Source organism: Lactuca virosa, chromosome 4 (genome assembly GCF_052849685.1).
Source record: "Lactuca virosa cultivar CGN04683 chromosome 4, Lactuca_virosa_CGN04683_v6, whole genome shotgun sequence".
In the NCBI taxonomy this organism is placed as follows: domain Eukaryota; kingdom Viridiplantae; phylum Streptophyta; class Magnoliopsida; order Asterales; family Asteraceae; genus Lactuca; species Lactuca virosa.
In genome coordinates this window covers 59038356-59065943 of record NC_136429.1, presented here as the reverse complement: position 1 = coordinate 59065943, position 27588 = coordinate 59038356, and the positions used below count along the sequence as shown (strand labels likewise).

Sequence of the window (27588 nt, the reverse complement as noted above, 5' to 3'; positions counted from 1 at the left end):
CGGGATCCTATTGAAAAAGCTCTTGCACGTTGTGTGACAACCCGAAACTTTTCCGTTATCCTTACTAAATTTCCGTTAATCAAATTTGGATTCTTATCTAATTCCGTCAAATTTGATAGTTTGGGAAGGACTTTACGTTTAAATAAATCTTTTCGAATTTATTTCCGTTCACGTTAGTATAATTTTTAGTCTAACGGAATATTCTAAACTCAGTTCGATCGACTTCCGTATTTGAAAACGAAGTTTTCTAAGTCGAAACATAGCATTCGGGTCAAACGACTCTTCAAAAGGAGTTTACGGCCGCAAACCCGGTTTACGACCGTAAACTCTGTTTACGGCCGTAAACACTGTTTACGACCGTAAACCCTCCCCCACCTCCTGACCGTAAACTCACCCCTATATAAGGGATGAGTGGCCTCCATTTCTCACTTTACACACTCCAGAAGGCTTTCTCTCTCTACTCTCTCTCTCTACAAACTTTGATTTTTCTCAAAGATCCTCAAGAATGTAAGTGATTCTTCACCTTGATTATGTTTCTATCTCATTTCTAGTGGCAAATCCATGTTCTTAGCTCATAAATCTCATCATTTTTCTAGATTTTCTCTCTCACCAAGAACACCAAGAACACACACTAGTGTTTTTGGGACTCTAACCACCCTTTCAAGCTTCTATTTCGTAAGTACTCTACCCTTAGCTTGTTGGATACAAGAATCATTTGTTAACATCTAGAAATCATGACCAGAAGAGTGTTTACGGTCAAGGAAATCTCCCTTGACCGTAAACTCTATTTAAGTGGCACAAAGTTGCCACAACACCCTCCTAAACATAGAAACCAAGCTTAGAACACTTCCAGAAAACTAGAAAGGGCCTTGAAACACCGAAAATCGCACTTCTCGTCGAAGTGTTTACGGCCGTAAACACTTGGACCGTAAACACCCTTTACGACCGTAAACACTTGGACCGTAAACACCTTTTACAACCGTAAACACCTAGACCGTAAACCCATGGACCGTAAACCCCTTTTACGACCGTAAACTCATGAACCGTAAGCCCATGAACCGTAAACTCCTTTTTCGACCGTAAACTCCCCATTTTCAATCACATATGATTCTAACACTTAGTTTTAAGTGTTTCCTAGTCCCTAAGGTGGTTTCTTTCCATAACAAATAGTGTTATGCCCTCACCTAATGTATATATATGAACTTCTTCATGCTAAATAGGATCTGTTTGTGTCCTAAGGCTTTTATTGACACTCAAAAATTCCTAGCAACTTACACTCGGATCCCACGTCAATCTGTGAGTTCATACCCCTATACTTTTCCGAATTTTTCATGTTTTCAAGGGGGGGAATACAAGCAAAAAGTACAAGGAAACTTGTGCTCAAATATATAATTTTGTTTAAAATAATTATATGTTCAGTATGCTTTTAACACAGAAAACCGTTTTACCACTCGATTAAGAAATCAACTCGTAGAAACAGTTTTCAAATCTAAAGCAAGGAACTTGTGAATCTTATCATAATATGTATTGTCTCATAAAGGATTCATGCAAATCATAAACAGGATTTTCGTACTATTACTTGTAAATTCGTAAGGCTAAGTTTGAGACATGTCCTTGGTAACACTCCCCCGGATTCGTGAGTGGAGGACTACGACTTATAACCAGAATCTCTTGGAGGGAGAGCGTGACTATTGTGTATAGATCTATACGGGACTGACTATCCCGCACCCTCGCTGCTAGCTACAGCGGAACCGTTAGGTTCATAGGTGAGAAAGTCTTAAAAAGATACTGGCCCCCGTTCGTGCCTTATCCAGTCAAAGTACAGTTATGGCACTCACAACTTAGGTATCGAGAATTTACTTTTCCAATATACTCCTCTGGATGTAACCAGAGCTTCGAAAATACGGCTAAAATACTCCTTTGGGTGTAACCAGAGCTTCGAAAAGAAAATTGCTGTCCGAGTATGGTAGATACTCGCGTATGGATAATCAACTATCAACCCTTAAGAAAATATGGGGTTTTATGGAATAACTTAATCTTTCATAAATAGTCTGTTTAATGTGTAACTAATGAATAATCAAAACTCTTTCATAAGAAAATATGGGATTTTTCTTGGGAAACAACTTTTCAAAGAATCAAGGAAACATTCCTTTCACCAGAATTAACCGCTTATGAACTCACCAGCTTTATGCTGATATTTTAAAACTACTTGTATTCTCAGGGCATTAATAGGCAGGTACTTTTGCCAACTTTTGGAGAAGATGGAACATCCTGAAGTCACATCTTTTACTTTTGCTAAATATACTGACATGTATAAACCATGTTTTTGAACAATGTAAATATTCTTATTTCAATGTAATGGTTGTGTTTACTATGCTTACTATGATACAACTGTTGTGATACTACGCATGACGTCCTCCGCCCCGGAACGTTTCCGCCTTCGGTTTCGGGGTGTGACAGATTGGTATCAGAGCTATTGTTTATAGTGAACTAAGTATACCGAACCTTACATGGTATACAACTATAAACACTAAGGGGCCTAAGTGCTCTGAACTAAAAGTATACTTTTAAAATATAAGTATTTTTACAAAGAGTATACAAGTATACCCGTATTCCAAAAACCGTGCCATAAGTAGAACAAAACAAAAGTATTTTGGATGTTGAACACTGCGGTTAAACCTGGGCAGTTATGTAATCATGTCTAGGGTCAATATAGCCTGATCAACTATATTTATTCGAGACATGACCAACATGTGCTTGGGAGTGACTTTGGTGTTGCAACAGGCCTAAAACTTACCCAATATCCCTATAACTTAAAATACTATAGGAGTATTTTAAGTTAGAGCCGAATACTTAGTAGAAATTCATTCCAAGTGTTGCTACTCATTCCTCTTAGCGATAACTTACTTGCATCAGTAATCTTTCTTTGCTTATCGCTTAGTAGAACACTCTAATCATCATATTGAGATACATCTTGCTTTATATCTCTTGATTCGATTCCAGAGGACTTACCATCCTCTTCTTCCTGATTGTTTCTAGAACAAGATGCCTCCCCGAAAAAGACCTAACAGGAGGAATGACGACGCTCCACCACCACCACCGCCCCCTCAGTTCGATCCCGTTATGTTCCAAGCAGCTGTTACTGCTGCTGTGGCAGCCGCGATGTCACAGATGAACCCTGGCGGATCTGGTGGTCAAGGAGGTGGTATGCATCCCCAACATCATGAAGGTGTTCAGGGACACCAGAAGGAGTGTTCCTATAAAGATTTCATGAACGCAAAACCCACATCCTTCGACGGCAAAGGAGGTGTTATTGCCTTGACTCAATGGTTCGAAAAGATCGAGTCCATTTTCGAAATCTGTTCCTGTTCTGAGGTGAATAAAGTAAAATTTGCCGCTTGCACTTTCGCCAACAGGGCACTGACCTGGTGGAATGGTCGGGTCAAATCCCTAACCCTACCAGTGGCAAATGCTATGGGTTGGGACAGCTTAAAAGAACTTATGATAGCTGAATACTGCCCACGGGGCGAGATGCAGAAACTAGAGCACGAACTCTGCAACTTAAGGATGAAGGAATCCGACATTGCTGCCTACACTTCTAGGTTTGAAGACCTAGCGCTTCTTTGTCCGGGAATGGTCACCCCGGAAAGCAAAAAGATTGAAAGATACATATGGGGACTGACACAACCCACCAAAGGAAATGTCTTGGCTGCTAGGCCAAACACCTTTGACAGCGCTAAGTGTCTGGCGCAAACTCTCATAGATCACGGAGTTGATCTTGATAAAGTGTCAACCGCTCCTGAGCCAGCTAAAGGGAGTGGTGAGAAAAGAAAGTTTTGGAAGCAGAGGAAGGGCCAGTCTTCACAGGAGCCCTCAAAGAAACAGCAAACAGTGGCAGTCCACGCTGCTACTACTCCTACTACTACTCCTGAAACTCAAGCACCTACCAATAGATATACTGGCACCCTCCCTTGGTGCAGTAAATGCAGTTATCATCATCGCATACCTGGCCCATGTCGTGAAATGCTCTGCAACAACTGTGGCAAGAAGGGTCACCTGACTCGAGACTGCAGAACGCCAGTCCGATCAACCGATCAGGCCTCGGGAGCAGGTATTGGTCAAGCCTGTTACGGCTGTGGAGAGGTCGGGCACTACAAGAGAAACTGCCCCAAGGCAGCAACAACTGGCAACACCGGGAGAGTTCTATCTATGGGTCAAGAAGAGGCAGTTGCAGACCCCACTGTTGTGACGGGTACGTTCCTCCTCTACAATTCTTATGCATGCATTCTTTTCGATTCTGGTGCGGAGAGAAGTTTTGTTAGCCATGCATTCAAACATCTTCTTAGGCATAAACCTCAACCATTAACTGAAACATTTACCGTCGAGATGGCTAACGGTGAGAAAGAGAGCGCTAATGAGATATACGTAGGCTGTACTCTTACCTTAAACGATCATTCTTTTCCTATCGACCTTATGCCAGTTTCCATAAAAAGCTTCGATGTCATCATCGGCATGGATTAGTTGAACCCTAATCATGCTGATATCCTTTGTTACGAAAAAGCTATCCGTCTCAATCTTTCCTCGGATGAAACTCTTGTAATCTACGGCGATAAACTCAGTTCAAACCTTCGCATCATTTCGTGCATGAAAGCCCAGAAACTCCTGCGGAAGGAGTGTTATGCATTCCTAGCCCACGTCATTAACGAGAAGCAGGAAGTTAAAGACCTCGAGAGCATCCCCGAAGTCTGCGATTTTCCCGATGTTTTCCCCGAAGACCTCCCGGGAATCCCTCCCGAACGCCAAGTCGAGTTTCGCATCGACTTAGTCCCCGGAGCTACCCCCGTAGCTAAATCCCCATACTGATTAGCACCGGCAGAAATGCAGGGGTTATCTAGTCAGCTCAATGAACTGCTCAACAAAGGATTCATCAGACCGAGTTCCTCACCCTGGGGAGCCCCGATCTTATTTGTGAAAAAGAAGGATGGATCCTTTCGGATGTGCATTGACTATCGAGAGCTGAACAAGCTCATAGTCAAAAACCGTTACCCTCTTCCTCGAATCGACGATCTCTTTGACCAACTTCAAGGAGCCAGCTACTTCTCGAAAATAGACCTAAGATCAGGGTACCATCAGCTTAGAGTCCATGAGAATGATGTTCCTAAGACAGCATTCCGGACTCGATATGGTCATTACGAGTTCGTAGTAATGCCCTTTGGTCTAACCAACGCACCGGCAGTGTTCATGGACCTGATGAACCGGGTGTGTCGTCCTTTCATGGACAAGTTCGTTATCGTATTCATCGACGATATACTTGTCTATTCCAGAAGTGAGGAGGACCACAGACAGCACTTGAAATCAGTGTTGGAAACCCTAAGGAAGGAGAAGCTTTACGCAAAATTCTCCAAGTGCGAATTATGGATTCGAAAAGTAACCTTCCTAGGTCACGTGGTAAGCGAGGAAGGCATACACGTGGACCCTTCCAAAATCAAAGCGATAGAGAACTGGTCAGCACCGAAGACACCCACAGAAATTCGCCAATTCTTGGGTCTCGCTGGCTATTATCGCAGGTTTATTCAGAATTTCTCAAGAATTGCCAAACCTTTAACCACTCTGGCTCAGAAAGGCGTACCCTTTTGTTGGAGTGAAAAGCAAGACACTGTGTTCCAGACATTGAAGCAGGCCCTATGCAGCGCACCTATCTTGTCTCTGCCCGAAGGGACGAAGGATTTCGTTGTTTACTGCGATGCATCCAATCAGGGTTTGGGCTGTGTACTCATGCAACGAGGAAAAGTTATTGCTTATGCCTCGAGACAGCTGAAAGTACACGAAGTCAACTACACAACGCACGACCTGGAGTTGGGAGCAGTGGTCTTCGCATTGAAGAAATGGAGACATTATCTCTACGGAACCAAGTGCACTATCTTCACTGACCATAAAAGCCTACAGGACATTTTCGATCAGAAGGAGCTGAACATGCGACAACGGCGTTGGGTCGAGCTACTCAGCGATTACGAGTGGAAAATCCGCTACCATCCCGGCAAGGCCAATGTGGTGGCAGATGCCCTCAGCCGAAAAGAATACTCAGGTCGCAGAGTGAAGGCACTAACTATGACTATCCATTCCCACTTACCCGCGCAAATCAAGGAGGCTCAGCTGGAAGCCTTAAAACCAGAGAACATGCCGGGTGAAGCCTTAAGAGGAATGGAAAAGAACCTGGAGATCAAGGGAGACAAAGTCTTTTATTTCATGGACCGGATCTGGACCCCAAAGTTCGGTGGGTACAGAGAGGTTGTGATGAACGAAGCTCACAAGACTAAATACTCCGTTCACCCAGGTTCGGACAAGATGTACCTCGATCTCAAGAAACTGTATTGGTGGCCGAACATGAAAGCAGAGATCGCTACCTTCGTGGGCAAGTGCCTGACTTGCGCCAAGGTGAAGGTCGAATATCAGAAACCCTCAGGTTTACTCCACCAGCCGGAGATACCTGAATGGAAGTGGGAGAGAATTACTATGGATTTTATCACCAAATTACCCAAGTCTCCGAGTGGGCACGACGCCATCTGAGTAATTGTCGACCGTCTGACTAAATCCGCCCACTTCCTACCGATCAAGGAAAACTACAAAATGGAGAGGCTCACGCTAATCTACATCCAAGAGATAGTTCGACTGCATGGTGTGCCTGTGTCCATTATCTCCGATCGAGATAGCAGGTTCACTTCGAGGTTCTGGCAGTCACTTCAGAAAGCTCTTGGAACTAAGATGGATATGAGAACGGCTTACCATCCTCATACTGATGGACAGAGTGAGAGAACAATTCAAACATTGGAAGATATGTTGAGAGCCTGCGTCATCGATTTCGACGCGTCATGGGACACTCATCTTCCTTTGGTTGAATTTTCCTACAACAACAGCTACCATACCAGCATTAAGGCTGCACCTTTCGAAGCCCTCTACGGTCGCAAGTGCAGATCCCCTCTGTGTTGGGCTGAGGTGGGCGACACGCAGCTAGCTAAGGGACAAGTCCCCGACAGCACTCTCACAGGTCCAGAAATCATCCGTGAAACCACCGAAAAGATCGTGCAAATCCGAGAACGACTTAAGGCCTCACGAGATAGACAGAAGAGCTACGCCGATAAACGACGAAAACCCTTGGAGTTCCATGTTGGAGGTCGTGTCCTACTAAAAGTCTCGCCCTGGAAAGGCATGATACGCTTCGGAAAGCGTGGAAAGCTAAACCCGAGGTACATAGGACCATTCGAGATCCTCGCTAGGATTGGTCCCGTAGCCTACAAACTTCGTTTACCGCGTGAACTTAGCAACATTCATCCTGTATTCCACGTTTCGAATCTTAAGAAATGCGTATCTGACGAAACCTTTACGATTCCTCTCGATGAGATTGAAATCAACGAGAACCTGAACTTCGTGGAAGAACCAGTCGAAATCATGGATATAGAGATCAAACGAACGAAACAGAGTCGCATCCCGATAGTGAAGGTTCGCTGGAATGCCAAGCGGGGACCTGAATTCACTTGGGAACGCGAAGATCAGATGAAACAGAAGTATCCACATCTCTTTTCAAATCCATGATTTGTATTCTATGTTCGAATTTCGGGACGAAATTCCCTCTAACGGGGGATAATGTGACAACCTGAAACTTTTCCGTTATCCTTACTAAATTCCCGTTAATCAAATTTGGATTTTTATCTAATTCCGTCAAATTTGATAGTTTGGGAAGGACTTTACGTTTAAATAAATCTTTTCGAATTTATTTCCGTTCACGTTAGTATAATTTTTAGTCTAACGGAATATTCTAAACTCAGTTCGATCGACTTCCGTATTTGAAAACGAAGTTTTCTAAGTCGAAACATAGCATTCGGGCCAAACGACTCTTCAAAAGGAGTTTACGACCGCAAACCCGGTTTACGACCGTAAACTCTGTTTACGGCCGTAAACACTGTTTACGACCGTAAACCCTCCCCCACCTCCTGACCGTAAACTCACCCCTATATAAGGGATGGGTGGCCTCCATTGCTCACTTTACACACTCCAGAAGGCTTTCTCTCTCTACTCTCTCTCTCTACAAACTTCGATTTTTCTCAAAGATCCTCAAGAATGTAAGTGATTCTTCACCTTGATTATGTTTCTATCTCATTTCTAGTGGCAAATCCATGTTCTTAGCTCATAAATCTCATCATTTTTCTAGATTTTCTCTCTCACCAAGAACACCAAGAACACACACTAGTGTTTTTGGGACTCTAACCACCCTTTCAAGCTTCTATTTCGTAAGTACTCTACCCTTAGCTTGTTGGATACAAGAATCACTTGTTAACATCTAGAAATCATGACCAGAAGGGTGTTTACGGTCAAGGCAATCTCCCTTGACCGTAAACTCTATTTAAGTGGCACAAAGTTGCCACAACACCCTCCTAAACATAGAAACTAAGCTTAGAACACTTCCAGAAAACTAGAAAGGGCCTTGAAACACCGAAAATCGCACTTCTCGTCGAAGTGTTTACGGCCGTAAACACTTGGACCGTAAACACCTTTTACGACCGTAAACACCTGGACCGTAAACCCCTTTTACGACCGTAAACTCATGAACCGTTAGCCCATGAACCGTAAACTCCTTTTTCGACCGTAAACTCCCCATTTTCAATCACATATGATTCTAACACTTAGTTTTAAGTGTTTCCTAGTCCCTAAGGTGGTTTCCTTCCATAACAAATAGTGTTATGCCCTCACCTAATGTATATATATGAACTTCTTCATGCTAAATAGGATCCGTTTGTGTCCAAGGCTTTTATTGACACTCAAAAATTCCTAGCAACTTACACTCGGATCCCATGTCAATTTGTGAGTTCATACCCCTATACTTTTCCGAATTTTTCATGTTTTCAAGGGGGGGAATACAAGCAAAAAGTACAAGGAAACTTGTGCTCAAATATATAATTTTGTTTAAAATAATTATATGTTCAGTATGCTTTTAACACAGAAAAGCGTTTTACCACTCGATTAAGAAATCAACTCGTAGAAACAGTTTTCAAATCTAAAGCAAGGAACTTGTGAATCTTATCATAATATGTATTGTCTCATAAAGGATTCATGCAAATCATAAACAAGATTTTCGTACTATTACTTGTAAATTCGTAAGGCTAAGTTTGAGACATGTCCTTGGTAACACTCCCCCGGATTCGTGAGTGGAGGACTACGACTTATAACCAGAATCTCTTGGAGGGAGAGCGTGACTATTGTGTATAGATCTGTACGGGACTGACTATCCTGCACCCTCGCTGCTAGCTACAGCGGAACCGTTAGGTTCAGGGGTGACAAAGTCTTAAAAAGATACTGGCCCCCGTTCGTGCCTTATCCAGTCAAAGTACGGTTATGGCACTCACAAATTAGGTAACGAGAATTTACTTTTCCAATATACTCCTCTGGATGTAACCAGAGCTTCGAAAATACGGCTAAAATACTCCTTTGGGTGTAACCAGAGCTTCGAAAAGAAAATTGCTGTCCGAGTATGGTAGATACTCGCGTATGGATAATCAACTATCAACCCTTAAGAAAATATGGGGTTTTCTGGAATAACTTAATCTTTCATAAATAATCTGTTTAATGTGTAACTAATGGATAATCAAAACTCTTTCATAAGAAAATATGGGATTTTTCTTGGGAAACAACTTTTCAAAGAATCAAGGAAACATTCCTTTCACCAGAATTAACCGCTTATGAACTCACCAGCTTTATGCTGATATTTTAAAACTACTTGTATTCTCAGGGCATCAATAGGCAGGTACTTTTGCCAACTTTTGGAGAAGATGGAACATCCTGAAGTCACATCTTTTACTTTTGCTATATATACTGACATGTATAAACCATGTTTTTGAACAATGTAAATATTCTTATTTCAATGTAATGGTTGTGTTTACTATGCTTACTATGATACAACTGTTGTGATACTACGCATGACGTCCTCCGCCCCGGAACGTTTCCGCCTTCGGTTTCGGGGTGTGACACGTTGCCTTTTACTCAGTAACTACGTGTTTTAAGCTTGACTGGAATGATTTTCCAGTGTAGACGTGTCTTGTGTTTACTATTTCTACACATGTAAATAATAAACAAGAAACATATTCGTTAATCTCGTCAAGAAATAATATTTGTAATATTCAGGATCCTGACTCCACTTTAAGATCTGAGATTGTAACACCCATAAAAATTGAGTCAAATTAAAACATTTTCATTCATTCAAAAACCATTAACTTCATACATCTCGTTTTCAAAATAGTTTATTATCATAGTATCCCCAGAACCATATCATAAAAATCGTAAAACATGAGGAGCGGTACGATCACGCCTTCGCCTTGCCACGATCTCCTGAAGTACCTGAAACATAACACTACAACTGTAAGCCCGAAAGCTTAGTAAGTTACCCCCAAAATATCAACCACACATAACATACTCATATCATATCACAAATGGAACAACCACGCATATCGGGTCTACTGTGTGACTGGTCCGCCCGCACCTGGCCTTCAGTCCACCTGGTCCACCCTCCGAGTCTAGCCATGTACATCGAGTCTATAGTGTGATTGGTCCGCCCGCACCAGGCCTTCAATCCACCTGGTCCACTCTCTGAGTCTACAATATGACTGGTCCGCCCACACCGGGCCTTCAGTCGGCCTGGTCCACTCTCTGAGCCTCGGCACGTCTGGTCCGACCTCTCGGGGCCTTCAGCCTATCCGGACCGCTCGCTGGGCCTTCGGAATGTCCGGTCCGCCCTGGGTATGTTGGCCTACAGCACTAAGCAGGACCCGCCTCAACCCAACCCCCGTCAAACAACCATGTGCACATAAAACAAATAATCACATAACAATCCTCAACCAGACAACAGTCTAACAGATCACATAACATATCAACATCCTAACCAGGATTCCGACCTAACCGGTCACTAGCATAACATTACCCTATATCTCGGGTACCGACCTTAACCAGGTCACTAACATAACACCATCCTAAATACCAGGATGCAGATCTAGCAAAACAATCACATAACAATCAATACCCGGATTTCCATCCGTTAAAGGGCCGGCCTTGGTGCCGTAGACCCTGTCGATATAGTGAGGATAACTCACCTTGCGACTGCCGAAATACTGCTGGTACCCTTCTGGCTGCTATCTGACAATCCCCGCACTGCTGCTCCTCTAGCTCCCCGAACTATCAATGCCACAATAACACTTAGCCCAAAACAATATCCTTCTAAGGGTAAATTGACCATTTTACCCTTAACCCAATCTGGTCCATGACTAAGGCCCAACACCATAATATGAAGGGCCCAACACTAGGTAAGCTTCTCAAGCCCACTAGTGACCCACTAATGGCCCAATTTGCTACATTGGGCCCAATCCCTTAATGGGCCTCACCCTAAGCCCAAAATATATTCCTTGGTCCATATAATATGATTTCTGATGGCCCACTAAGACCCAAATACCCAAACATGCCCCTAACCACGGCCCAAAAACTCACGATCCATACAGACAGAGTACGCGGGGCGTACCCCCCATGTACGCTAAGCGTACAGGCAGAATGGTGAGTACGCTGGGCGTACATCACTTTACGCGGGGAGTAAACTCGCTGAACTAAAAGTCCTCATAAGTTCTTAATGGCTTAAGCTCTTAAGCCCAAACTTCAGATCCATCGACCAAACATGCCTAGGATCCATAAAGTCTCAAACTCTATCACTTGGGACGTCCATAAAGCTCTTAACTCAAGGTCTTAATCCATTAAGACCCACCTACATCATACATGAGACAACCAAAGCCATTGGGACCTCATTTTTTCTCACTCAAGACCTCTCCTAAGGTCTGAAAGGACAGCTAATCTCAATCAAATCACATCATGCATCACTTTGGGGTTTTAGGACAAGAAATGATGTCAAAACTTCATAACACCAAGATCTACACAAAATAGATGACAAGCAAGAGACTTTATACCTCAAAAGGGCTCCAGAATATGATGCCTTCCCAGATCTACGAGCTCCAGCCACCCAACTCCTTCCTTGACAACTTCCTATTTTCCTCTTCCAAGCTTAAACCACCAGGATGAGCTTTCCAAGGCCAAGATCTCTAAAAATGGAGGTTGGAACGTTCTAGGGTTTCTTTTGAGGTTAGGGAGGCTGATATGGGGGCTAGGGTTGAAGCCATTATGTTCTATATATAGTGGCTCACTCTCAAATTAGGGTTTAAAGACTCTGGACGTATGCTGGGCGTACATCCTGTACGTTGGGCGTACGCCCCCAACACCCGCGTTCATTTATCCACTCTACGCTGGGCGTAACCTAGCTTACGTTGGGCGTACCCAACCAATTACACGCATGCACTCCATGCATGCCTAGTACCCCTTTGCCAGATATTTCCTTTAGGGACCATTGTTGACACTATCTTCAAAGTGTCATAACTCCTTTATTCTAAGTCCGCTTCCGACGAACTTTATATCCACGAAAAGGTGGCGAGAAGCCCTATGCTTCTAGCAACACACCCCGACCCGAAATCTTCTCGAATAAAACCCATTGCCCATAAAAGACCGAAACGCCCTTACTCTTGATCTCGGAAGTTCATAAATAAGTACTTTTCGAACGGGGCGTTACAGAGATCCTATACATGTTTCAGGATCTTGACCCCTAACAGTAGCAATTGAAGATTTCCAAAACTGCTTCAACTCAAACATGGTTCATGCCTATTGGCTTCCCTATTGTTATTATGTATGTTGTTCCCATCTTCATTTTTCTAAGAGGTGTTGTTCTCATTGGCTTTGTAAGTGGCCAAGTGTCTATGATTTGTATTGTAATCATTTCCTTGACAGTGGTTGAGTCTAGTGTTGGTGATGTTCCTGGTATCAGTGTTGGGTGACTTTAACGAGATGGGGGATGGAAAATTTATATACGCTAGTTTGGAGTCCCTGATGTTAAGGGTATTGATGTCCTTCAGAGTATCCCTAGTCGATGGTGTAATATGTGGAGAGTCTGATCGTCTAAATGGCGGTTTAACTTGATGCTTAGCATCCAACCAACTAGTGTTTTAGTAGTCTTCTTGATGGTCTTTACGTTTTTACTAACTAATATGAGCTAGTGGTCGAGGTGAGTATCGTGCGTCACTATATGGGGCACAATGCTCTCCACTGGCTTATTTGTGAGAGATGTGGGTTCGTGAGTCTATGATGACTCGCACACCTCATATGTAGAGGGTATCCCTTTCTTGGCTCTCCACTGTTGTAGGGTATTAGTCATTGAATTCTCAAATGTTTGGTTGATTGGTCAGGTCATCTTTACTATTGGTGCAGGTAATGACGTGGTTGGAGTATATGAGAATGATCTAAGGATGAGACTGTGCAGCTTGTTCCCTAGGTGTGTTCATGTGAAATTAATCTGTAGAAGGGATCAATATGATTGATGGAAAAGTAGGAAAGTGTAGCAGTGGGCATGGGCTCATCGACCTTTTCCAGTTTGATCATGGGTTTGATTTTCAAGGTCAATATCCCTTCCATAGAAGACTCTTCCGTATTCGTCGTTGATATGCAGGTGGGTGATGAAATAGTCGGTGAGGTGGGGGAATGAGATGGTGAAAGTGGAACTACCTGTTCCATAGAAGGAAGTGGAATAACCTGAATCTCGTCGGAGTCAGAGATGATGGTTATAAGTAGTGTTGGTGAAGACATCTATGTTATATTGATAATATCCATTTTTTATTAATCGTGTTAGTAGTATGGGATTCATAAGTAGTTGTAACTTGTTAATTAATTGTAACTGCGCAAACTTTCTAAGGTATTCATGCGTTTTGTATCGTCGTTAATTAGTTATGGTTCTGTATAAACATCATACAAGATTGATGTTTATAAGTGTTAGAGTTTTATGAGTATTTGTAATATATATTTATCAAGTATATGTATTCATAAAAACTAGTATTCTTGTGAGTTCTTAAGTGTTCTCCATTGTATTTTGAACTATGGTCTTCCTTTGAGTTTCTTAGAATCTCCAAGTGTTTAGTCTGTTAACTACCATATCCAAGTTTCGTTGTGCATCGGTCTGACCATAATTAAACATAGGTGATCAGTCCACGTTTAGTTGTGGTTCAGCCTATGTACAACAAAAGCTAGCTAAGGTATTTGACCTAAAATCTTGAGTTGTATTCTCATCGAGTGTTAGAGTTTTCTATATGTTTGGGCTGTATATACATGTGTTCTCCTCAAGGGTCTGAGTTTATATGTATATGTATGTATGTACTAGGTTAAAACCCGTGGAAATCCACGGTTGATAATTTGAAATTGAATTATAATTTTCATTTTGGTTATCTAATAAAAAAACATATCAAAGTTTACAAAAAATGAAGAATAGTGATATTGTAATTAACATGAATAAATCAAATGCAATAAAGTATTATAAATTAATTAATTATTATGATGGATGAAGTATGATTTTTGAAAAGTAAATAAAAGATGGTACAAAAACACTATTTATAAATTCTGGAAAACTTCTTTATAAACAACATTGGAAGTTTGATTTGTGAGGCTACCATCCTTATCTAAAATTAATAATTTTAATCTCTCTCTGCTTTGAACTCTAGATAATGCAACATACAATTGGCCATGTGAAAACACGGGATGTTTGAGAAACAAACCAACCTTGGATAATGATTGTCCCCGACTCTTATTAATGGTCATTGCAAAACATACAGCCAATGGAAACTGTCTTCTTCGGAATTTGAAGGGAATCTTCTTTTCTGATGGAGTTAAAGACATTCTTGGAATAAAAGTGTGGTTTCCAATATTAGTTCCAGATATGATACGCGCCTCAATAACACGTTTGCCCAATGATATCACCTGGAGTCTTGTCCCATTACATAAGCCATTTTTCTGATCAATATTTCTCAGGAACATAACTGGAACACCGATTTTTAAAACTAACTTATGGTTTGGTAAACCTGTCACCTTCAGACCATTTAAAACATCAGGTGAATATAAATTTGCATCAAACTCATCATGGACAAATTCAGATTGGCATATACTATCTGAACTTAAGTATTCAACCTCATCTCCTGGAAACTTCGATAGCAAACGGTCGTTTATTTCCTGAACCACTTCATTCTTTGGAGCAAGTATTGCTCTTTCTTTGAAAATAACCGTTGTTAACAAATATTGCAGATGATGAATATTCATCTGTCGATGAAGAAGACAATGTATTTGCTTTTTCTTCTTATGTCAATATATCATCATATTTCTATGTTATTAAATGATTTATTTAGGCCTTAAAAAGTTTGTATTGACATAAGAAGAAAAAGCAAATACATTGCCTTCTTCATTTAATAACATAAAAATATGATGATATTATAAGGCCTAAATAATATTTGTAGTGGTTGAAGCTTGTTCGATTGATATAATAGACAAATTAATGTTACTTATATTATCTAAATAAAAACTATTTAATTTTTTAGTCTTTTTAGAATTAAACAACTTCATGATATGTCTGTAATATGAACAAATAATAACAATTAATTTATAAAATAAGATGATAGGTAATAAAGAATATGATTAAATTAAAGAAAATAACATATAAACTAACATTATGCTAATATTTGATATATAATTGCTATTTGTTTGATACAAGTTTGTAAGTCGGTCAATTTTTGATAAATAAATTATGAACAAATAATATTTATATTAAACACAATATAATAAAGAAAAGATAAGACACGATGATTTTGACATATATTTGAAATATTTTTTACACAAGTTTGTAAGTGGGACCATCTTTATAATTTGGTTGCATTTAAATATTTTTATATTATTACTAAATAAATATAAAACATAATTTTATCATACTTTTTTTTCAAAATGTTTTAATCAACCAATACAATAAAACAATTTTATTTAATATCATAGAAATGCATTTCCACTTTTGTATTAAAAGTGAACCGTAAATTGAGAATATATATATATTTATATTATAAATTTTATTTTTATTTATAAATCTTAAATAATAAAATTGTAGCTATAATATTTGTGGTTACAGACAAATTATACATTTTGGGAAATGGGAAATGTAATCGGCACAAACAGATAAAATCCTCTCCCCTTTCTAACTTTACTTATCTAGACTTGAAGGTATGAGAAATCGGAAGAATGGTATTTAGAAATCCAATATTATTGCCCTAACAAAATCGTTATGATTCAGCACCGATATTGAAATCATTATCATCCCGATAACAGTAAGTATCCTTCATCCATGTGTTTAATTCTTAAGATTTTGTTTTCATCTATCGATTTCTTATACGTATGTCATCAACCGAAGTCGATTACATGTATATGCTCGACATTCATTTGTTTTGTTCTTCTATCGTTTCTCTAGTTCGGGTATCGACTAATATCTATTTAGAAGATTCTGCAATTTCATCGTATTCCTTATTTTTTTCTGACAGAAAATAGATTAAAGTAAAAATAAAACTTACCTGTTAATTTTGCAGGAGAATCGATGGAGAAGGATGCTACACCAGAAGAAGACATATAGAGAACGGAAAAAAAAACGTAAATTTTTTGAAATAAATTATTGGCTGTTTTGAAGAGTTTTCGGCAAGCAAAACTTCAAAATTTGAAATTTGAAAATGCGATTATTCAGGTGATTATTCGTACAGAATATTTATGTCCTTAATTAAAGTAACAAAAGATTGATTTTTATTTATGTAAAATAAGTAGCATTTGGAAATTGACAAATTTCAATTTTTTATTGATTTCTAAATTTATGTTATCAATAATGGACCAACAATGAAAAACATATGTATGAACATAGAATTTGGTTTTTTTGGAACCTGAACAGGAAAATGATGGTCCAGAGGTTGCTGTTGCTAGATTGTTTACATCTGGGAAGAAGAGTTGTGCAGAAGAAGTTGTTGTTAGACTATTTATCAGGTGTGTTGTTTGTTGTTATGTTCTTTCATCAAGGTAACATATTAAACCAATTACTTCCATTGTTGAATGTTGTAGTGTTTTGGTGAGTAACAAAAGAAATAAAAACATTCAGTTTCTTGTTTTCAAATTAAGGGCATTATGGTCTTTTCTGCAGTAAATGAAGTTGATAATGAGGTCACATTGTCGTTTAAAAATTTGTGTAACAGTTGTGAGTTTTAGAAAATATAGTTATATATAAGATATATATACAGCATTGAAAGTAAAATAATATAATGAGAAAAAAAATCGAAAACTATATCATACACTATAGCAGAAGTTTTATTATTCAGGATACATAAAAATAAAAAAAGACAAAATAGCAATGTACATTCAGTTAATTGTTTTTGATACTATAATTATACAGAAACAACAATGAAGGGGAAACAGTCAAATACCGACTGATAACAGGTAAAGTATATTGTTGCTATGAATCGAAATGAAGGCGATGGAAATAGTAAAATACATATAGAAACAGAAAGTATATATCACATAAAGATAGAATGGATATACGTAACAAACCTGGTTGATTATGCAGTCCACAAAAAGAAGGCGATTGGTATACCCTGAATATACGAAAAACAGATTGCAAACAGAAAAAAAAATAAAAATCGATGAGTATAAGCTCGATATATGAAGAACAGAAAGAAAACAATGTAGTATCCCTTACCACACATTGAATATTCGATTTATTCGTATTGAAAGAGGAACGTAAAGAGGAACGTAGCTGTTTCTGTATATATACAAATATTTAAATTTAAATTAGGAGGACTTTACCTGATTTTTTGGGATTGTTATTCGATTGACTGATTATTTGGGATTGAGATAGAGTTTAACACATATTTTCTTCCTAATTTGTTGCAGATTTATATGGTATAATTGATAATTAAAATTTTAAATTTCAAACTTGCAGTATTTGTCCGGATTTGCAGTATTTTTGGAACGGAAGGGCAAAGTGGGAAATTCAGTTAAGACTATTGAGCGGGAAAATGAAAGAAGCAGGATACAAGGGAGTGACACGTGGCGGTAATGGTACTGTTTTATTAGGAGAGAAGATATGTGTGTGTCTATATATATATATATATATATATATATATATAGCTTTATTAACGTTTTTTTATTACTTCAGGATTAACAAGTAAGGATCAACCAGTCGATAATATAACTAATAATACTTTTATTTTTAGGTTTACAGGGATAAACCTAATCGGAGTGGTGAGCCTAGAGCTATAGTCGTAATTTCCTACGAAAATACTAGTTTGCCATAGCCAATAGCTTTGACACCAATCTGTCACACCCTAGTCGGCGGCTGAAATGTCGGGCTGTGCGACGTCATGATGGATCACATATATTTGTTACATTGAACAATAAACAAAAGTATAACATAAATATCACTTCAATTATAACATCAATTATTATCTATCGTACTAAGTATTGAGATACTAAAACTTATGTACAAGCAGTGCCTTAATAGTTAGGCAATTTAAATAAACAAAATGATAAAAAAAGTACACCTGCGAATCCATGAATGTTCCCAAAAGATGATACGCGACTGAATTTTAGTTTCCTGAGAACATATGTGATTTTAAAAACGTCAACATATTGTTGCTGAGTTCACAGGTTTGAAATGTTTGTATCAGAAAGTAATTTTATACCAAAAATATGTTTACAAAAAGTATATCTTTATATAAAAAATATATTTATTGAAAGTGTACTTTTAAATCAAAATTGTGTTTTAAAAGTGTTCTTTCTTGATTGAAAGTATGTTCGATATATATATGTGCTTTGTTGATCGAAAGTGTATTCGTTAAGGACATACTTTTATGCGAAAGTAGCGTTTTACTGTGTATGTACTTTCTTGACTGAAAGTGTATTCGTTAAGAATGTACTTTTATACCAAAAGTAGTGTTTATAAGTATTATTTTAACTTCTATGTATTTAGTATTATTTAACCATGTGAGTCCCTATAATCGAGTTCTTGATGAAAATTGTCACTCACGACGCTTCATCGGGCGTCATAATTGTTTAGAAAGTTATCACCCGATATGACTATTCCGTCAAGGTTGTAGCCAACAACCACAGATGGGGGTATCAACCCGTGTAGATCTACACATAACTATCCTGATCACTTAAGATTTAACGGTTTTAAGTCTTTACTAAGCGTTGCCACTTAGGTGATCAATGTGCCTCAAGGTACCATAACGTTTAAATAAAATGTTCTAAAAATTGTAGTCGTAACTTTATAAGTTCGAGTTATCAGGAAAAATTTTGTGTTATAAAATTATAAGAATGTTTTATAATTATATCCTGTAATTATTTTATAAAATTAATCGGTCAGAGTAACGACATAGTATAATAAATATTTTATATTATACGTACAGAATAACAACAGAGTATAATAAATATTTTATATTATATGGGCAACAAATATTTTATATTATACGGGCAGAGTAACAACAGAGTAAAATATTTATATTATGCGGGCAGAGTGACGACAGAGTGAAATATTTGATATCATATTGGCAGAGTAACGACAGGGTAAAGCTAATATCCAAGTTTTGTAAAAACAGTACATTAATATTTATAATATAACAATAACAATTGATATATAACAAATAATATTATTTTAACACGTATCCCCCCTCCCCCTAAAAATGGTAAAAAAGCGGAAAATGGGGTCGTGAAACTCACCCTCAAAACACTCTTTATATCACGATAATACCTCTCGGAAAAGTGGCCAGAAGCTCGGGATCGGGCCTCGGGGTGGGAAGATTTCCAGAGCAAAAGAGGGAAGTTATGAAAACTTGTGTGATAATGGTTCAACCTTTGGTTTCTTTCTATAGCTGCCAAAAGGGGAGGGCGCGTCGTGCCTAGGCGTAAGAGGAAAGGATTCGAGTCTGATGCTGACACGTGTTCAATCTGTTCCCATTCCAACAAGCATTTTTCATAATCTTTAAAAATTCATATCTCTCGTATACGAGTCTCGTTTTCGACGTTCTTTATATCTCCAATTTTGTATCGACTAGTACTACACCTTTCCTTTAGACTTCCACAACTAATTCACATTCTATTTTTAATTTTATTTTTATGAAGGGTGCTCTCAAAAAGATTTTACGAAAATCATAACTCTCTCATACGAGCTCTGTTCTCTACATTCTTTATATCCACATATTTGTATGCATGAGTACTACAATTCTCTTTTACATTGTTTTGGCTAAACTCACCCGATTCTCCTCTAACTTTTTATGACACACATTTTTGTGTTGTGTTGAGTGTAAATCTTAGATAAATCACAATTTTTTCATACAAAGTCAGATTTTTTGCGTTCTTTATATTTTTGGAATTATGTTTACGTGTACTTTCAGATTATTATACAAAATAATACAAAATTTGCACTCCTAAATTTTCTGCTATTGGATGATTTAACTCACTTTGATGTGTAATGTTTTATTTTCATTAAACTTTGTTATATATTGACGTTCGTCACGTTTGTGATTGACGATCGTTGACCAACTTTTGACGGATGTCACAATATGACGATCCTTTCATATTTGTCTCACAAGTACGACATGTATTCTATGTGAGAGACCCGGAGGATAACAAAAAGTCAATTGTGATCATGACACCTCCACAAAGTTATAAAGATACATATAAAATCGATGATGAGGAATACAATACAGTAGTTTTACCACACAAACATAATTATATAATGTCACTCGTAGATAAAATTGATATGACTTCTGAATCCTGCAATGATTACTTCCGATGGAACTGTACGGGTATAAAAATACGTAAGGCCAAATAAAAGTTATGAAGATACAATAGTTGCAGGACAAAACTTGATACTATTCTTTTATCTTTTATAAGTTTTATAGATATTTTTGTTTAGTTTTTTCTTTTTGATAATTTTCAGTATATATACCAGTATACTGGGATCTGTTATTGTATACCTACTATTTTTATTAATAATTAGTTTAATATTTTTTTAGTTTTTGTTAAGATTACTTGTGTAAAATTATTAGCTTAACAAATTCTTCCTAGTACGATCATTTCTTTTTTGTCATATGCTCGTGAAATTTATCATATTTATTTATAACATGAGGTGCATGAGAATAACAATATAAATAGAATGTGATGAATAAATTGAATGACCAAAAAATATTTATAACAAGGTTGATATTTTACAACTTGTAGTGAAAAATTATAATATTATGACCAATGTTTTTAAAACCGGTTCAAACCAGGAATCGGGGACGAGATTGGAAAAAAACAAGTTTTATGCCAATTTTTAGACCAATCTAACCTGACGTTTTCTTGAAAAACCGGGCTGAAACGATGTGATAGATACGTTAAAAAACCGTTTGAACCGGTTTATTGGACTTGAATAATTGGATTTTACTTAGCCTATTAAAAACACAGTTCATTTCCCAAAAAATTGAATAACTCGATCGATCATGTGTACACAACTTGAAGACCAACACGGACCACTGCCACATGTAGACCGGCTGTTGAAACGAGAATTGGTAATCAGACCAGTTCAAATAAAAAATAGGTTTTTAAAACATTGTTCTGACTATTTTTTTTACTTTGTCATGGGTTTTTTCATGTGACAAATTTCAATATAAGATCCACAAGGTAAATTAAGGTACATATCAAATAAAAACCCGTTATAAAAGATGACATTTTTGCCACCGTTTTCGACTGTCACTATTTGTCATGATGAGTTATTTCGTGTAACAAATTTCAATATAAGATTTAATTTAATCTTTTAAAATTATACTTTATCACTTTATGTCTTTACGTCTCACTCAATACCCGAGTCAATGTAAATGTACATATAACATAAAAAAACCTGTTATAAAAGATAACATTTGGCCAACGTTTTCGACCGTTGCACATCTTGTCACGAGTGTTTTTTTATGTTACAAATTTCAATTTAAGATTTAATAACTTAAAATGAAATTTCAACACCTTATGTCTTATGTAATAACCGACATAAGATAAATGTACATATAAAATAACAAACATGTTATAAAAGAAGATATTTGACCATCGTATTCGGTTGTCACATTACTTTTCATCTTTTTTATGTAAAATGGACGTTAACGTGTGAAGTCCGATTTGCAATGGTGATTTTTTTTCAGTAAACTGTCATGGAAACAATCATGTGAATTAGTTTATGACCTTTAGTAATAAGAAAAATGAAAACCGACACTACACAGTTTTCAAAAACAGACGACATACAGTTTTGTACCAAGGTCATATATGTATATAAAAATGAATAATAATAGAAAATATATATAGAATTATTAATTATATACAAAAATTGTTGCATTCGACATAACTCATACTCGTAAAAACTTGAGGCTTGACATTGCAGACAAATAACGTTTAATTGAACCTTGTTCACTGTTGAAATACTCTACCATGTTAGTCCCTTCCACTTTGGTCCCCCTGTGGTCCTTGTTTTCCTCTTTTTTACCTAAACCCTATAATTCATTCGTTTGTGGCCAACATCCACACATAAAACGCTTTCCATGTTTATTTTAGTCTTTGTTAACTAAATTGAGCTGCAACCAAGAAAGAAGAATATGAAGGTATTCAATGGTTAATATTAATTATTCTCGTAACATTAGTTGATTATAGATCATAACTAGTTTTCATTAATCCACAGATCTTCAGTTGGGTTCATCGTCGGTTTCAAAAAAAAAGTGTGGCAGATGAAGATGCCAAGAAGGCTGAAAATGACAAGTTATCATTGCTTGAGAATGAAGCGTTAGCAGGGGTTTGTGATGGCTGGAAAGAAGGTATACTCGCCATTGGTACGTTGGGGATTGATCTTTCCAAAACTTTCCAGGTGAAAGATGTTGCGTACACCGACAATCAGTTGTTGTTTGGCCATGATGAAGATGAGGAGGACCAGGAAGGAGAAATGGAATGGCCATTGGTGCTAAAAGCTTGTAAACATGGGTTTCATCATGTTCAGAAACAAGATCCGTCACCATGTGATAAGGTTGCTAAACCTAATAATGGTAAAGAAGAAGTTGATGCTAAAGATCCTACGAATTTGAACACTGAATGCACCGAGAAGAAGATTATGAATAGTGGAGAGCGAACAACTCTTGCGGATTTGCTTTGGGGTGATTCGGAGAAGAACTTGTTGAAGGAGAGGTTATGTGATCCTTTCAATGTCCCCTACCATGTAAGCACAGGTACCGAATCCATCAAGAGTACCCTGATCTCAAAAAAGAAGAAGATCGAGAAAGATGATTCCACTCACCCGATCAAGAAAACAAAACGAGTGAGCTTCTCTCTCTCTCTCTCTCTCTCTCTCTCTCATACATTCGAGTTATGGATCTCTCTCATACATTCGAGTTATGGATCTTTAATTTTATCTTTTGTTACTATCTATTGAAACTTCTAATGTGGGTTGCTGCCATTTAAACGTTTTATGTAAAAGCTGATGAGAAAGATGCTGAAGAAGAAAATCTACCCAGATATCGCGAGTCAAAAGAAGGAGACTGAAGGGATCATCTATCAGGATATACATGTGCATGCTACTTGATGAATCCATCCCAGTCTTCGAAATTATGGTAATCCTCTAAGGTCTAGACTTGACGTACGTATTTTGATGGCCATTTCTACAATAGGAATCCAATTAGAATGCGCCAAATTGTGTCGCATGCCTCATATCCTATCCACATCAAATGATATATACAGATCAAAGTGTCACTGTAGCTAGATTGATTGGTTTAGGCACTTTATCTTACACTTTTAGCTGCTAATTAATCCTTTTTGTCAAAAAGGTTGTGGGCTAACTTGTGTTTTATTTGTCTAGATGCAGTTTTTCTACATCGAGGAGTGTGTTTGTACGTATTAACCATCCCTGCTGCATGCCAATTATTTCCCCTTCCTTTAATTTGTTAATTGTTATTTGTATTATTTTATGATCGAACTATATATGTAAGGTGGTGTTGCTCATATTATTAAGTTTGTGATTCGGATTAATTGAACGAATGTTTGGCTTTTGTTGGTGTTTATCCAATAAAATAAAGGGAAGATTTAGACATCTAATTAACCTGATCCACCTCCCACAAATTACCAGTTTTCCGTCAAGTAGATTTAGAAATATGGCTCTGGAAAATAATGTGGTCCAAAGACTCCTCAAGACTCGAAAGAAGGGGCGCAAAGGAGCTATCGAGGTCCTCTCCATGTTATAGAAAATTAGCTTTGGTCCAAAGCTTGTTGAGGGCCACTCTCTGTTAGTGTATATTAGTTCGTAGGTTAATTAAAAAAGATTAAATATAAGATGCAAACATTAATTATTTTTTAAAGTAAAATTTTGAAATAAATACAAACAAAACGATGAATATGTAAGTAGTTCAATCTAAACTAAAAGTCTTAAGGAAGTAACATGTGTTATTGTAGCTATTAGACATGATTAGCTAGCTGTGTTTATTTTGTTATTGTCTAAGGGTGTATTTGTAACTTTTTTATTCTATTTATTGCATTCCTCTCTGCCTAATTGTGCATCAGAGAGTTCTTTGTGAGTTACAATCATATGGTATCAGAGCACTAACCGTTCCTCTTCTCCTCTTCCATTCCTTCCTTCTCATCTTCATCTTCTACATGGCTAGTTCATCTTCTGATTCCCTCCTCTCCATGAATACAGTTCTTCATCTCATCTCCAATCGTCTCACACCTTCAAACTACCTATTGTGGAAGAATCAAATTCTTCCCCTTCTCTCTTATCAGAACTTGATGCCCTTCGTTGATGGCACCTCCCCTGCACCGCCGCCTACATTAATCACTGATGGAAAATCAACTCCAAACCCGGAATTTGCTGCCTGACAATCCGCTGATCAAAGGGCTGTTATTCTCCTTCAGGCCTCCCTATCTGAAGAAGCTTTCTCTGAAATTGTTGGTCTGTCCTCTGCACGTGACATCTGGCTGGCCTTAGAAGATGCTTACAGCAACTCCTCCGTCGAGCGCATTCAGAATCTGCGGGATCAACTTCGTCAGATCACCAAGGGTTCTTCCTCTGTTGCAGATTTTGGTCGAAAATTTCGTGCCCTATGTGATCAGTTAGCAGCGATTGGTAAACCTGTGGCCGATTCTGACAAGGTTCATTGGTTTCTATGCGGTCTCGGAGCACCTTTTGAGACCTTTTCCACCACGATTCGAGCCTCGTGCACTTCTATCACCTTCTGTGACCTTGTTGCTCAAGCCGAAGGGCATGAGTTGTTCATGCATTCTATTCACGGTTCATCTACACCACCGGTTGCTTTCAATGTGAATTCTCGTGACTCTCCTCCTACTCGGGGTTGCGGTGGTCGTTTTTCTCGTGGCGGTCGAGGGCGGGGGCGTCGTCCTCCCCACTGCCAACTTTGTCGAACTAATGGACACTTCGCAAATACTTGTCCTCAGCTTGCTCGGTTTGCTAGCTCCCCTGTTGCCACTTCCGATGCCGATCTTGCAAGAGCCTTTCATGCTCAATGTCATGTGACTTCATCTGGCCCCGATTGGTATGTCGATTCGGGTGCATCTGATCACATGTCATCCTCAGCCGCTTCTGTCAACAATCCGACTCCATTTTCTGGTCCGAACAAGGTTTCCTTTGGTAATGGTACGACTCTTCCTATATCCCACATTGGGCACACGTTTTTACACAAGAATATCCATCTTCGGGATGTGTTAGTCGTTCCCAATCTCACTATAAACCTTCTATCTGTTAGCAAATTGACATACGATAATTCTCTGGATGTTTTATTTTCTCATCCTAATTTTTACATTCAGGACCGAAAGACGAAGCAAGTTCTAGCACAGGGCCGGTGTAACGGTGGTCTTTATGTGCTCTCCTCCAATCCGCATGTCTTTTTTGCTTCCACTAGTTCCAAGTTGAAGGCTTCTTTTGAACTTTGGCACGCCCGTTTAGGACATGTGTCCTATGACTCTATTTCTCTGTTAAATAAAAAGGGCCAATTGTCGGTTACCTCTATTTTACCCAAACCGTTTTTATGCTCTTCTTGTCAGATGGCTAAAGCTCATCGGTTACCTTTTGTAAACAATGAAAAACGTGCTATGAAAGTATCAGATCTTATTCACTGTGATTTGTGGGGACCTTCTCCCGTATGTTCGGTTGATTCTTCTCGTTATTATGTTGTGTTTGTAGATGACTACTCTCGATTTACGTGGTTTTATCCACTAAAAACAAAGTCGGGTTTTCATGCTGTATTGGATGTATTTCTTAAATTTGTGCAGACCCAATTTAACACTAAAGTCAAAATCTTTCAAAGCGACGGTGGCAAGGAATTTCTCAATCACTTAGTTCGTTCTCTACTTGAGAAAAATGGCACATTTCACCGTATTTCATGCCCGTACACTCCACAACAAAACGGGCGGGTCGAGCGGAAGCATCGCCACATCTTTGAGACAGGTCTTGCTATGCTCTTTAGCGGTCATGTTTCCCCATCTTACTGGGTTCACGCATTCAGCACCGCCGTCTATATTATCAACCGGCTCCCCTCTTCGGTATTAGAGAATCGCTCCCCATTTGAGATGCTTTTTAAGACTCCACCTTCCTATGATCATTTTCGCCCGTTCGGGTGTCGGGTCTATCCTTATTTACATGACTATGTGGATCACAAACTATCTCCACGAAGCCTTCCATGTATTTTTCTCGGGTATTGCTCTCAATATAAGGGGTTTCAATGTTTGGAGCCCTCCACATCTCGTATCTTTGTCTCTCGTCATGCTCGCTTTGACGAACAATGCTTTCCCTTCCATAATGATGCAACTTCATTACCGGCCCACATGCTTGTTTTATCACAGTTTCGAGATGACGCTTACGATGCTACGACACTGCCACCGTCTCCACCTGCTACTGTTACCGCTCCAACACCAACTCCCATGTTACCCTCGTGGTGTCTATCTGAGGATCACTCTCCACCGGCCGTTTCTCCCATTCCTGCTCCCACTGCTGATAATAATGACCATGGCGCTAATGATCACAACCATGGTGGTGTTGATTCTGACTATGATGTTGTCTCTGAAGATCTTCCAACTGAGCCGACATCTTCGGTCTCCTCATCTCCATCACCATAATGTCCTCCTCCTCCGAGTCACCCGATGATCACCCGGGCTAAAGCTGGCATTTTCAAACCTAAATATCGGGCGGATCTCGCTTCTCATGGGCTTTTGGCAGCTCTTCACGCTTCCACCGATCCCACCAGTTTTAAAACCGCCGCTCGTTACCCGCATTGGGTGGACGCCATGCAACAGGAGTTGGATGCTTTACGTCGCAACAATACCTTCACCTTGATCCCTCACCCGCACAACCACAATGTTGTTGGCTGTAAATGGATATTTCGGACAAAATACCTTGCTGATGGTTCCATTGATCGTTACAAGGCCCGTTTAGTTGCCCAAGGATTCAGCCAAGTTCCTGGTTTGGATTACTCTCATACTTTTAGCCCGGTAGTTAAAGCCGCTACAGTCCGCATTGTTTTGTCTCTTGCCGTTACCAACAAGTGGAATCTTCATCAACTTGATGTTAACAATGCTTTTCTCAATGGCCACTTGAGTGAGCGTGTGTAC

General features: G+C 38.7%; 2 protein-coding genes and 1 long non-coding RNA gene across 6 annotated transcripts; 2 read left to right on the top strand and 1 right to left on the bottom strand.

Moving 5' to 3' along the window:
- Positions 1–14277: 14277 nt before the first annotated feature.
- On the bottom strand, positions 14278–15210 carry LOC145104511 (uncharacterized). Its single transcript, XM_079041741.1, has 2 exons — positions 14728–15210; positions 14278–14346 (listed from the first exon to the last, which is right to left on the bottom strand). Exons 1-2 carry the CDS (start codon positions 15208–15210, stop codon positions 14278–14280), a joined length of 552 nt encoding a protein of 183 aa, XP_078897867.1.
- An 881-nt stretch (positions 15211–16091) lies between these two features.
- On the top strand, positions 16092–18404 carry LOC145104604 (uncharacterized). 4 transcript variants are annotated; one of them, XR_013707110.1, is made up of 5 exons: positions 16092–16259; positions 16515–16666; positions 16865–16956; positions 17906–18018; positions 18188–18404. It is a non-coding gene; the product is annotated as an uncharacterized LOC145104604 (long non-coding RNA). The 4 variants fall into 4 exon arrangements; XR_013707108.1 differs by having other exon boundaries at positions 18180–18404; XR_013707111.1 differs by having other exon boundaries at positions 17906–18024.
- A 4095-nt stretch (positions 18405–22499) lies between these two features.
- Positions 22500–24066, top strand: LOC145104599 (protein TILLER ANGLE CONTROL 1-like). The gene is made up of 4 exons (XM_079041820.1): positions 22500–22589; positions 22667–23293; positions 23453–23585; positions 23831–24066. Exons 1-3 carry the CDS (start codon positions 22584–22586, stop codon positions 23555–23557), a joined length of 738 nt encoding a protein of 245 aa, XP_078897946.1. The 5' UTR covers positions 22500–22583; the 3' UTR covers positions 23558–23585; positions 23831–24066.
- The last annotated feature ends 3522 nt before the right edge of the window (positions 24067–27588 follow it).

What these genes read in the sequence shown, in the direction of transcription:
- LOC145104511 (XM_079041741.1), bottom strand. Translation starts at nt 15,210, where the DNA reads ATGAATATTCATCATCTGCAATATTTGTTAACAACGGTTATTTTCAAA. An exon ending in GAAGACAGTTTCCATTGGCT is followed by an intron (nt 14,347 to 14,727) that starts GTATGTTTTGCA and finishes TTTTTTTATTAG; the next exon opens with ATAACCAAAATGAAAATTAT.
- LOC145104599 (XM_079041820.1), top strand. An exon ending in CGATCAAGAAAACAAAACGA is followed by an intron (nt 23,294 to 23,452) that starts GTGAGCTTCTCT and finishes TTTATGTAAAAG; the next exon opens with CTGATGAGAAAGATGCTGAA.